This window comes from Camelus ferus, chromosome 3 (assembly GCF_009834535.1).
Source record: "Camelus ferus isolate YT-003-E chromosome 3, BCGSAC_Cfer_1.0, whole genome shotgun sequence".
Classification (NCBI taxonomy): Eukaryota; Metazoa; Chordata; class Mammalia; order Artiodactyla; family Camelidae; genus Camelus; species Camelus ferus.
Genome location: NC_045698.1, coordinates 50,174,410 through 50,187,296, shown reverse-complemented (window position 1 = coordinate 50,187,296; position 12,887 = coordinate 50,174,410). Strand labels below are relative to the sequence as shown.

Sequence of the window (12,887 nt, the reverse complement as noted above, 5' to 3'; positions counted from 1 at the left end):
TTGAGCAGCAGTACCATTCCAAGGATGTGTCTGTGTATCTTTCATTGATAAGCCTCAACCCTAGCTGCACAGAATCCCTTGGGGAGCATTTTAAAAGTGCTAATGTCATATTCCCCGCTCCCAAAGACAAAGGGAGCTGAGAACTGCTGCATTAAGTAGGCAGGAATTATCAGTTCTAACTGTTTTAACATCTCATGAGAAGTTAAACAGGGTAAGTGTTGAGGCAATTGACTGCCTCCAGATTGTATCTGGGACTTCCTTAGAAGGAGCACAGAACAAAGGAAAGAAGTTCCAAAGAAGGGCTGTCATATGCAGATGGCAGGCAAAGAGAGCTGGTCTCTAAGAACAGCCTCCACCCGGGCAAATAGAAGAAAATGAGAAAGACGTCCTTTACCTGCCCGTCCTCAAGGGATATTTGTTCAACTCTGGACTTCTTCAGGTCAGAAACCCTGTCTTCTTTATCCTTATGTCACGAGCAGCCACCATGGTGCAAACAGTAGGTGTTTAATAAATAACTGGTGAAAGAATGAATAAAAACTGATGTTAATAAGGAACTCTTTCTGTCACAGTTTTGGTGTGAGGGCTGAAAAGGTAGGGGGACAAAACAGTTGATAGAAATTGGCCCATGTTTGCCAAAGGGAGCTGCAAGGTCACCTATAAAAGGAAGTGTTTTGAAATTCTTATCCCAGTATACACTTCAAGAGTATCAAATGTTAAGGGTGAAGAGGTCAAGGAGAGGACTCCCTTGGAGAGAAGCGCTGGTATATGCTATGAACACCCACCCTACTGTGGGAGAGGGTGAAGGCCTTCCTCCACTTCAAGCATAATGAGAGATGCTTCCAGGAGAACCACGGGGAACCTGATACACATCCCCTGAGCCTAGAAGACCAGCGAAATCTACACTAGAGAAACCTCCAAGGCCAGAGGCAGTGACTGGAATCTGCTCACTTGAAGAGTGAGGACGACTGGCCAGGTAGGAAAGTCTGCACTCCAGAGCCTGTCAGGGCAATAGATGCAAGAATGTCTTCTGGGAACCAGATGTGGTCCAGCTGGGGGCTGCCTTAAGAGTATCGTGCCCACAATATATTTGAAGTAAGGAAAGGGAAAAACCTACAACCAAGAATACTCTACCCAGCAAGGCTCTCATTCAGATTTGATGGAGAGATCAAAAGCTTTATAGACAAGCAAATGCTAAAAGAATTCATCATCGTGAAACCAGCTTTACAACAAATTCTTTAGGTGGAAAAGAAAAGGCTACAACTAGAAACAAGAAAATTATGAAATGGAAAAGCTCATCGGTAAAGGCAGACATGCAGTAAAGGTAAGAAGTCATCCACACAAAGACTATTAGGAGGGTTAAAAGACAAAAGTAGTAAAAATCATCTTGATTCACAATATGCAGTTAAGGGAGACACAAAACAATCAAATGTAAAATACGATATCGAAAAAAGTAATGGTGAGAGGAGGAGAGTACAAATGCAGGGTATTTAAAATGCATTTGAAATTAAGAGATCAGCAACTTAAAGCAATCATGTAGATATACAGACTGCTATACCAAAACCTCACAGTAACCGCAAACCAAAAATCTATGATAGATACACACACAAAAAAGAAAAAGGAATCCGAACACAACACTAAAGACAGTATTTTGTAGTAACTGTAAATGGAAAATAACCTTTAAAATTGTAAAATTAAAAAAAAAATTTAAGTTGCTGGTATGAGAAGCACAAATATTCCCCAGTGGGCAACTAAGAAAAATGGTGAGAAGGCCCACTCCTACTTGAACTTCTTGGCTCCCAGACCCATGTGTTCCACCTACTGAAAACACAGTACCATATAGTAGTTATTATGCTGACAGCTTTTGGGTAATATAAAGTAGGACCACAGGATACTGTGGCTCCAAGGCCATTGCTGTACCTCCATCACTGCAACATGGTTCCCTGATTCACTGCATTGTTAATAGGCTCCCATGAGAAATCAGATACTCCATGTAATAGGACTGGCTAAGGAGCTGTGGGGCGGGGAAGGAAAACCCACATCCAGAATATGTATTGATTCTAGGAAGAATGAATTGCTGTCTCCTCCAGGGTGGCAGGAGTCTGATGTAATAAACCTGCCACCACATCTCCTCAAGGTGTGGTACCATAGCAAGGACTCAGCATCCATCTCTGCTGTTTACAGATCGGACATTCAGCCACGGCCATTGCCAGAGCATCTGTGGGGATCCCATGTTGCTGGGACCCTGGTAGCCTCCATCCCTGCCACCATGGCCTCTAAATTCACTGGCCTGTTGTGCAAGCACTGGAGTGACTAGACAGAGCCCCTGGCTGACTTCCACTGGAAAAGCCTTCCTCTCCATCTGGTTGATCTCTGGTTGATACTGATATGAGAGCCAATGGGAAAGAAAAGAAAACTGTGGGAGAAGAGTGTACTGGAAATCAGAGGAAGTGAAGAGATTCTTCAACAATGTCAGATGAGTTATGTTGGTCAGGGTTATTTCAATTTTCTGTACTTCATTCTCACTAAAAGCAAGTTGGGATATCAATCTTTATTCCTTTTTCACTGGCTGTACTAACTGAACCCCTTAGGTCATAATAAAGACTGTTGAATATTTTGGGTTACATGAGCATTATTCCTTATTATTTTTACTACTGCACACTGATCACTTGAAAAGATTTCCTTGCTTATGGGCGGAGCAGGGGAGATAACAATTTGTTTTTTATATGCCCTCACTTCTTTTGCTGTAAAATGAGCTCCGTGATGAAAAGTGTTATGTGGGATACCATAATGGTGTACAAGACTTTCTGTAAGTCCACAAATAGTGCTGTTGGCAGAAATACAGTGACCAAGAAGGCAAATTCATATCCAGAATGAGTGTCTTTTTCAGTGATAACAAATCACTGCCCTCTCCTTGATGGAGATAGATATAATTTTTTTCTCTGTGCAAAGAATCTCTAGATGGTCAGGTAAACCCCTAGATTAAGATAGCTGTATTTAACTGGAATCTCCTTTGTTACTTCCTGGTTTGACCAAAACATCCCCCATGAAGCACAGGTTGGGGTTTCCTTGACATGGGATACAATCCAGGAAGGCTCTCCAACCTTGAAAAATTTTGGAAACCTTAGACCTGAGAGAGCCTTGCTGAAATGAAATAATTTTTTCATTCAGCTTAAGAAGCCCTGGCAGTTTCCATTTCCCAGCAGGCGAAAGCAAAGTGATCAATTCTGCAAAGTATCTCTACTGAGAGCATTTTAATCAGCCAGAATGAGTACAGAACAGCTGGCTCGCCACCAAAAATTCTCAGACATGTTTACACCCAATTGGAAAACAGTAAACACCAGGCACCAGGCCAGGTCCATTTGGTGTATTAATTTCTTAGTCTAAAATAGATCTTAGAGGCAAACATTTTTTCTACTCTTATACACCAGATACTTAGCCCTTTCTTCCTACCATCTAGACTATCTGAACAGAACTAGCTTACAGTAATCAAGATAGTTTTAATATCCTATGCGATTTTTGTATACAAATCTACAGACCAAGAATAGAAAGGGACAGAGAGAGAGGATGGGTGCTGAGAGTCAGCAGAGGGGAAGTTCATTTCAACTCCTTACCATTTTTGCTAATTTTTATGATAGTCAGGATCATTCATTCGATACTGAACATGTGACTATAACAGAGACTTCAACAGCAAAGCTTATGTATCTAGATGAAGGCAGACACCATGGAAGGAACATAATTATTCCAGGGATATTGCCATTGTTCAAAACTATTTTTGAATTCCTTCTTTGGAATGTCTCTCAAGGCCATCGGGAAATTCAGTCTTATAGATCCAACTCACATTTAAGAGTGAAATATTTCTCAGTTTATTCATTCATTTGTATCTGGCTTGACTCTGAATGATGTTTGGCAGTTTTAGAAATTAAAATCCACCCTCAAAAGACATTTCACCATCTCTAAGGATTCTCAAAGCAATATGCATATGAAGGATAGTCCAAGTGTAAGTACCAAATACATCATGACCAATTGTAGCATCATTGAAATAAGTATTTAGCCTTCTAAGGGACTGCTCCAAAAGAGGCAGTATCCTTTTGGATGCAGAAGTTCTCATGTTTGTTAAAAATTAGTCTTATTACTTTAGTAATATTTATAAATATTAGTAATGTTAGTAAAATCAGATAAAATTAGTAATATTTATCATTTTATAATTTATCATAATGCGGAATAACTTTCCAATTCTTTCCATCCATATGGGGTCTTTTTGAAAACCATAGTATATGTGAGTTTTGGCAATTTATTAAACTCACTGCTGATGGCCTATTTCTCAGATGTGTTCTCTTCATTCTATCTTCTCGTTTAATTCAGTTCAACTATGTTTATTTTCAAAATATGTTCCATGAAACACTGGATCCATAGATAAAGCACAGGCTCCATAATGGAATAAATTTAAGAAATGCAGCCTACTGTATTCCCTCCTAGACAGCCACATGTATGTAAGCACATCAGGGGTGCCCCAGAGCTCAGTTCTAGCTGATTTGATTTTGTAGTCAAACCCTTGCCCCAGCAACCGCTGATCTGATCTCTGTCCCAACAGTTTTGCTTTCCCAAAATGTTACATAAAATATGTAACCTTTTGAATCTGTCTTGTTTCACTTCAGATAATATATTTAAAATTCATCTATTTTGTTAAGTGTATCAGTGGTTCACTCATTTTTACTACTATGTAATATTTCATTCTTATTCATGATAATGAAAAGGACCTAGAATAGTTTATATTTTTTCAAAAAGGGAGACTTGTACAATCTAATTTCAAGATTGACTATAAAGCTATAGTCATCAAGATAGTATGGTATTAGTGAAAGGATGATCACATAAATTATAGAACTGACTAGACAGTTAAAAAATTAACACATAATAATAGGCAATTAATTTCTGACAAAGATGTAAATGCAACTCAATGGAAAAAAGATGGCCTTTCTTATAAAAGTGCTGGAGTAATTGGCTATCCAGATGCAAAACCCTGAAACCCTTACCTCTACCTCGCACCTTATTCTTTTAATATTCGTATGGTCTATAGTGACATCTCCTCTTTCATTCCTGATTTGGTAATATGTGTCTTCTCCCCGCTGCCCTCTGGCCAATCCATGTAAAGATTTATGAATTTTTAAAAATCTTTACAAAGAACTTTAAGTTTCATTGGTATTATTGTCTGCAATTTTTATTTCTCCTCTAAATTTCCATTTTTCTGCTTGCTTTGGATTTCTTTCTTTTTTTTCCCCCCTAGTTTCTTAATGTGGAGGCTTGGATACTATAAGGGCTTTCCTTTTTCTAACATAAACATTTAATGCTATAAATCTTACCCTAAGCACTGCTTTACCTGCCTCCCATAAATTGTGATGTTGTTTTCCTTTTCACTTTATTCAAAATACACTCTAATCTTCTCTGTGACTTTTTTAAAATCTATTTATTATTTACAAGTGTGTTATTTAATTTCTAAACACCTGATGATTTTCCAGATATCTTTCAGTTATTGATTTCTTATATAACTTCATTATGGTTAGAGAACATACTTTTTATTATTTTAATTCTTTAATTTTTAAAGTTTTTTTCTATGATCTAAGATAGGAACTATGTTAGTGAATTAAATATATGTGTTTTGCAGTTGTTGCCTGAAATTTTCTATAAATATCTATTATATTAAGTTGACTGATAACCTTGTTCAGTTCTACAGATACTATATTTTTCAGTTCTAAAATTTATGTTAGTTTCTTTTTTTTTTTTTTTATAATATCTACTTCTCTACTGAGAATTTCTATTTTCCCATTTAAGAGTGCTCACCATCACTTCATGGAGCATGGTTATTATAGCTACTTTAAATCTTTTTCTGGTAATTCCAATGTCTGTGTCATCTTGTTACCCTCTGCTGATTCTGCTGATTATTGTTTCCTGGGATTTGGTGGGTTGTTTTTGTTTTTGTTTGCATATTAATCACATGTTTAAAATTCTTTATATATTGGATACTTTTGGATCCTATAGTGAGCATTTTGAATACTATTTTATGAAACACTGAGTCTTATTAAAATCCTCTGGGGACAATTTAAAAATGGGAAGAAAATCTGAATAGATATTTTTCCAGAGAAGACATACAGATGGTCAAAAGCACATAAGAAAATGCTCAACACCACTAATGATCAGGGAAATGGAAATCAAAACCACAATGAGATATTATCTTACACTTGTCAGAATGGCTATTACCAAAAGGACAACAAATAGCAAGTGTTGGTGAAGCTATGGAGAAAAGAGAACCCTCATGTACTGTTAGTGGAAATGCAAACTGGTGTAGCCAGTATGGAAAACAGTATGAAGGTTCTTCAAAAAACTAAAAATACAACTAACATACAACCTAGCAATTCCACTCTTGGATATTTTCCCAAAGAAAATGAAAACACTAATTAGAAATATATATGCACCCCTATGTTCACTGCAGAATTATCTACAATAGACAACAGATGGAAGCAAACTAAGAGTCTATCAATAGATAAATGGATTAAAAAAAAGTGGTATAGATATACAATGGAATATTACTCAGCCATCAAAAGAATGAAATCTTGCCATTTGTGAGAACATGGATGGACCTAGAGTGTATTATGCTAACTGAAATAAGTCAGACAGAGAAAGCCAAATATTGTATAATTTAACTTATACTTGAAATCTAAAAAACAAATTAATCAACAAACACAACAAAACAGAAACAGACTCATAGATACAGAGAATAAATAGGTGGTTGCCAGAGGGGAGAAGAGTAAGAGGGGGAGAGAAATAGGTAAGGGAGATTAAGAGGGACAAGCTTCCAGTTACAAAATGAATGAGCTATGGGTATAAAACATACAGTGTGGGGAATATAGTCAGTGATTACATAATATCTTTGTAATATCTTTGGTGACAGATGGTAAATAGACTTATTGTGGTGATCATTTTGAAGTGTACAGAAATACTGAATTATGATATCATGCACCAGGAACTAACATAGTGCTGTAGGTCAGTTATACTTCAAAACAAACAAATGAACAAAACTATAGAAAAAGAGATCAGATTTGTGGTTAACCAGAGTTTGGGGGTGGGGTGGGGGGAATTGGATGAAGGCAGTTGAAAGGTACAAACTCCCAGTTATAAGATAAATAAGTACCATGGACATAATATACAACATGATAAATATAATTAAAGTTGTTAAGAGAGTAAATCCTAAGGGTTCTTATCACAAGAAAATTTTTTCTATTTCTTTAGTATTGTATCCATATGAGATGATAGATGATCACTAAACTTCTTATGATAATCATTTCATGATGTATATAAGTCAAATCATTATGCTGTACACCTTAATTAAACTTATAGAGTGCTGCTGTGTGTCAACTATATCTCAATAAAATTGGAAGAAAAAATCTTCTAGGGAATCTAGTTTTTCTTAGCAGACAATCAACCTGGCTTGTTTCGAACCACAAAGTCTACCTTGCCTGCTGTGGGTATCAGGGTATTAGTTCCAGTATCAGTCCATTTTTAAAACCTTCACTATGCTGTTTGGGTCTGCCTGATAAAGACCTGGAAGTTAGATCTGGTCATTGTATTATATGTCAGCTTACTTCTTAAATTCTTTTTCTTTGGGTCTGGTCTACATGTGCCCATCTTGGAGGTGAGCCTGGACCTAATGTTGGTTGGTGCAGATAATTAAGGTATCCTCATCTCCAGTCTTCTGTATCTGGTGTTTCAATCACACTTTGGTTTACAGTGACTTGTTTTTCCCAGTTCCTGGCCAGAAAGATGGGGTGCTAGCCTCCTGTGCTTTTGTGCAGTTCCACATCATGGGTGCTGCCTTCAGAATAAAGAAGAGAAGGAAACAAGGGGGAAGAATAAGAGGACTTCCTCACACTTTTTGGACAGGGGCCCCTTTTTCCAGTTCCTTTAGCCCAGAACTCAGTCTTCTCTCGGGGTAAAGGTGACTTCATCACAGTGGTGGCAGTGTGATGTCATGACTGAGGCAGGCTCTAAGTCAGGAATAGACAGGAAAAAATACAAAAAATGAAAGAAAAGAATTTTCCTCTGCACTTTCTGGAAAGCAGGGTCCCTTTTCCTTGTCCTCTGGATAGAAAGAGATATTTCTCAAGTTTTCCTGTCAGCACTTGCTTTCCGGTTGCATATGTCAACTGGCCCCCAGTTCAAAGCTAGAAGTCAAAGAGGGAAAAAAACCCAAAACGTGAAACTCTTCCTCACTACATGCTGTTAATCAAGTTTTGACCTCAGTCTCTGTTTCTCATATTATTGTTTACTTTTCAGAGTCCTCCAGTAATTACCTTTTATATGCTGTCCAGACTTTGAGCTGTGATCAATGAGATATGCTGTAGTCTACACACTACATCTTGGCCAGCAGGGGAGTTTCAGTAACAAACATTTCTTTATCCAATCAACAGGGAGCAATTTACTTGGCCTGCTGACACATGTATCAGTGAAGGCATTAGTAACGACTTGATTATCAAACACTAATTTCCCAGGATACTTGCTCAAAGGCCAAAAAGACAACATGACTTAAGCTACACTACACTCACAAAGCCACAAAAGTGGATGTGGACAAACCATTAGCCTAAGTACGAAAGCAGTTTCCCAGTTCTCAGTCAGCTGTATGAATTAGTTCTCTTGGTATTTTGTTTGTTTATTTTGCAACAATTCACGTCCTGCACCATTTTTTAATATGTAAAAAAACATTGATACACTTCTGCTCAAATAATTCTCCTATCTCCACAGATCCTCTTGGCAGCAATAAAAACGCAACATAAAATAAAAGACTCCAAATGAGACTTTTAACAAAACAAACAAAAAAGGAGGGTCTGGATGTACTCTTAAGGAAAAGACTATTTAGAGAATACCCATTTCCATATTTTAGGACAATAAAACTGAAGCCAAGAGAGGTGATGTGTTTTATTCAAGGTCAACCATCTACCTCCTTGTTGCTCATGTTTCAGAATTTAGCATAGCAGTTACAGATGGACTAATTCATTTTAAGAAATGCTGCTTTGTGATTTGGAAATTTGTAGATTATAAATCTTTTCCATGTTGAGCAGACAGGATGGAAAAACCAAAGACTGAAAATAGTAGGGGTAAAGAACAAGAAAATGAATGAGCTGAAAGAGGATGGAATATTACATCTTGAAAAAAAAGAGGAGGAGGAAGGAATGCAAAAAGCAGAAAAGATTTGTCTTTGTGGAAGCATTATTTTAAGTTCCATGGCAAATTCTATCAGGAACAAAATTTTTGCCATTTGGGAGAAAAGTCACATAAAAATAATACCCACCAACAGTTGTACCCACCTAAAAAGCCAGTTGCCAATTAAAAAGTACTTAATTTATTTTATTTATCTCTCAAGCAGTATCCCAAACTCTAGACTTCTTCATCCACACCCCAGTGAATTGTTAGCTCAACTCTGTTCCTGAAGTGTTTAGTCTTTGTTAGCTTTCACATTAGAATATGATCTTGCTCATGTAGATAATTCTGGTACTAACGGGCACTTCAACCAACCCTGTGCAGAGGTAGCCAAACACTCTATTCCAAGTCAGATTTCTTAATTTGAATGACACAATGCCAACCTTAACAACAGAATCTTCCTTTAATCCAGAACTCTGAAAATAGAGAATGAATAAAAGTAACCTGCAATGTAACCTGATAAGCTAACTCGTTTTAAGAAGTTACTGACCAGAATACTTGGTCTCCTTTTCCAGAGTACTTGAGTATTAAGAGGGATATCTAGATGCTATTATGCTTTAGTCCTTAGAAATAAATTACAAATGGTAGGAATATATGTATAACGTGTATCAGTTAGGATATAAGATTAGGTCTAGCTGTAGAAAAGGGCAAAGAAACAATAGCTTAAACAAGTCAGACGTTTTTCTCTCTGTCACATAACTGACTGAGGTAGGCAACCTAGGTTAACAGAGCTGCTCCATGGTGCTGGAGACCCTAATTCTTTCTGTCTCATGGCTTAGCTAGTCTTAGCACACAGCTCCTATCTCACAGTCTAATGTAGCTGCTCCAGCTCCGGCCATCACATCTAAATTCCACCTTGTGGGTGGAGAGCAGAAGGAAAGATCATATGCCTTTTCTTTTAAATGCACAATGCAGAATGCATATAGGTTCATCACTTATAACAATGTATCTGTGTCTGTTTTGTAAATAAGTTCATTTGTCTTTTTTTAGATCCCACATATAAGTGATATACAGTATTTTTCTTCTCTTTCTGGCTTACTTCACTTAGAATGACAATCTCCAGGCCCATCCATGTGACTATACTTCAATTAAAAACAAACAAACAAACAAAAAATAATGTACCACTCCGTTGGGGGGTGTTGATAATGGGGGAGGCTATGCATCTGTAGGGTCAGAGGGTATGTACATGGGAAGTCTCTGCATCTTCCTCGCAATTTTGCTGTGAACCGAAACTGCTCTAAAGAAAAAAGTCTAGGAAGGCAGGCAGGCAGAAGAAAGGAAGGAAGGAAGGAAGGAAGGAAGGGAAGAAGGAAGAGAAAGATTACAACCAACTATAAAAAAAAGAAAAAAGAAGAAAAACCGATGTAAGATCTTAGGGAAGTAATAAAGCAAACACAAAATTACATTTAAAAAACATTCTTGTGACGTAAGGGTCATCCACTTCATTTATAAAGTAACAAAAGATTAAGAATCTCTTGCAATTTAAATCCGTTTAGTCATTAAACCTTCCAACCTTGTTTTCTCATCATGAAACAGTGCTGTAACTCCTATAAGAATTATTTGCCCTTTCCTCTAATTCTCTTTTAATGATTTGGTACAAGGCGACTCTAATAGGCAGGAGGGCAGTCACACTTTGAAGAAAGAAACACACCCATTAAGAAGTAAATCAAGTGTGACAGAGACTCTTGTCTCCGAGGTATCAGATAGAGTCTTTGTGAACTGTGTATGGCCTGGAAATTTTGTTGTGAACCAAGAGGACCAATAACTGCTAGGAAACAATTTTAGTTGCATCAAAGCAAAGGTATCATATATTAAGAAAAACAATGCCTGAAGGCACAGATGAATGAAAGAACCAGACATTACTTCAATGGTGCCTGTTAAACATATACAGAACGTGTTAAGCACAGTACTGGTACTAGAAATCACACAGGTGAAAAAGCAAGGTTTCTTTCTTTAGGGAACTTACAGTCTTGAGGTGGAGACATCCTTGTACATGTAATTTCAGCACAGGATGATAATTACAGGACTAAAGTTCACTTCCCAGGGAAGAGACCTTAGGAGGAAGTAGGGCAGGGGCGTGGGAAGGTTTGCTGGAAGACACGGGGCTGAATTCAGACTTGAACTGAAAGACAAAGGAAGGCAGGCAAAGAAGAGGAGGAAAGACATTCAAGCTAGAAGGGACAGTTGAGCGAAGGCACGGAGACCTGAACAGACATGGTGCAGGCTGTGTGCGACTGCCAGAGCAGGGCAGAGGTCAGGCTTGGAAGGGAGAGATTTGGGAGTCAACTGCGCTTTAAGTAGTGTGATACTTCTGGGATCTTGTTCCACCTGACCTACTAAAATCACTGGACAGAGCTATATGCTCTAGGGGTGTCCCCTATGAGGGCTGCATGGGTCCTCCTGTTGTGGCAGGTTGATGCTGTGGGTGGTCTGGCAGGTGTGGCTGGCACCCTGTCCTGTTGGTTGCCAGGCTCTGCTTTGTGCAGGTGCTGTGGCTGCTGGTGGGCTGGACTCGGTCAGGAGGCAGCTGACCCAGGGGGTCCCAGGCCTAGTGCTGGCCCACTGGTGGGTGGAGCCAGGTCTGTGGTGGGTGGTTGCAGGTCCAGGGGTCCTAGATCTAGTGGTGGTCTGGTCATCGGTGGGGCTAGTTGCTGACATAGCTGGTTGCAGGATCTGGTGGGTCCCCAAACTGGTGACAGCCTGCTGGTGGGTGGGTACAGATCCTGGGCAGGCTGGATGAGGGGCCCTGGTGTAGGCTTGCTGCGGGCAAGGCCAAGGCCCAGGGGGTTCTGGGGCTGGTGCTGGCCTGCTGGTAGGTGAAGCTGGGTCCTGACACGACAGACTACAGGGCTGCAGGGTCGTGGGGCTGATGTTTGCCTGCTGGTGGGCAGAGTCGGGTCCTAGGGTCTCTGGCTGCAGAACCTGGTGGTCCTGGAGTTGGTGTGTCAGCCCGGGGCCCATGGGGTCCCAGGGCTGATGCCTGCCTATTGGTGGGTGAGGCTGGTCCTGGGGCAAGTGCCAGCCCACTGGTGTGTAGGGCCGTGTCCTGGGTCCTCTGGTGGACAGGACCAGGTTTCAAGGCAGCTGTGGGCTCAGAGGGTCTTAAGGCAGCCAACCTGCTGGTGGATGGGGCTCTGTTCCTGTAGGGCTAACTGCCTAGCCTGAGACTAAGTACTGGTGTTGACAGGCGGGGCAGGGCCAGGTCCTGGTGCCAATGAGCTAGAGGGAAGACTACAAAATGGTGCTTGTCAGGACCAATGCCCTCATGGCAGAACGACCTCCCAAACAACTGCCACCAGTGTCTATGTCCCCAGGGTGTCTCCAGTTGTCTCCTGCCTCTCCGAGAGACTCCAAAATCAGCAGGTGGGTCTGACCCAGGCTCCTTTCAAATTACTGCTTCTGTCTTGGGTCTTGGAGCATCTGAGATTTTGCGTGTGCTCTTTAAAAACTGGAGTCTCTATTTCCTACCACCCTCTGGCTCTTCTAAAATAAGCTCCACTGGTCTTCAAAGCCAAATGTTCTGGGAGCTCATCCTCCTGGTCCAGGACCCCCAGGCTGGAGAACCCAATGTGGGGCTCAGACTCCTGGGTCCTTGGGGAAAACCTCTGCAACTGGAATTATCTTCCTGTTTTTGGGTCGCC

General features: G+C 39.8%; 1 protein-coding gene across 1 annotated transcript; it reads right to left on the bottom strand.

The window, feature by feature from the left end:
- Positions 1 to 11,610: 11,610 nt before the first annotated feature.
- Positions 11,611 to 12,207, bottom strand: LOC106730301 (predicted GPI-anchored protein 58). The gene has a single exon (XM_014563789.1). The coding sequence runs from the start codon at positions 12,205 to 12,207 to the stop codon at positions 11,611 to 11,613; it is 597 nt and encodes a 198-aa protein (XP_014419275.1).
- Positions 12,208 to 12,887: the final 680 nt, after the last annotated feature.

Excerpts from the sequence above, each read along its gene's own strand:
- LOC106730301 (XM_014563789.1), bottom strand. The coding sequence starts at position 12,207 with ATGGGCCCCGGGCTGACACACCAACTCCAGGACCACCAGGTTCTGCAG.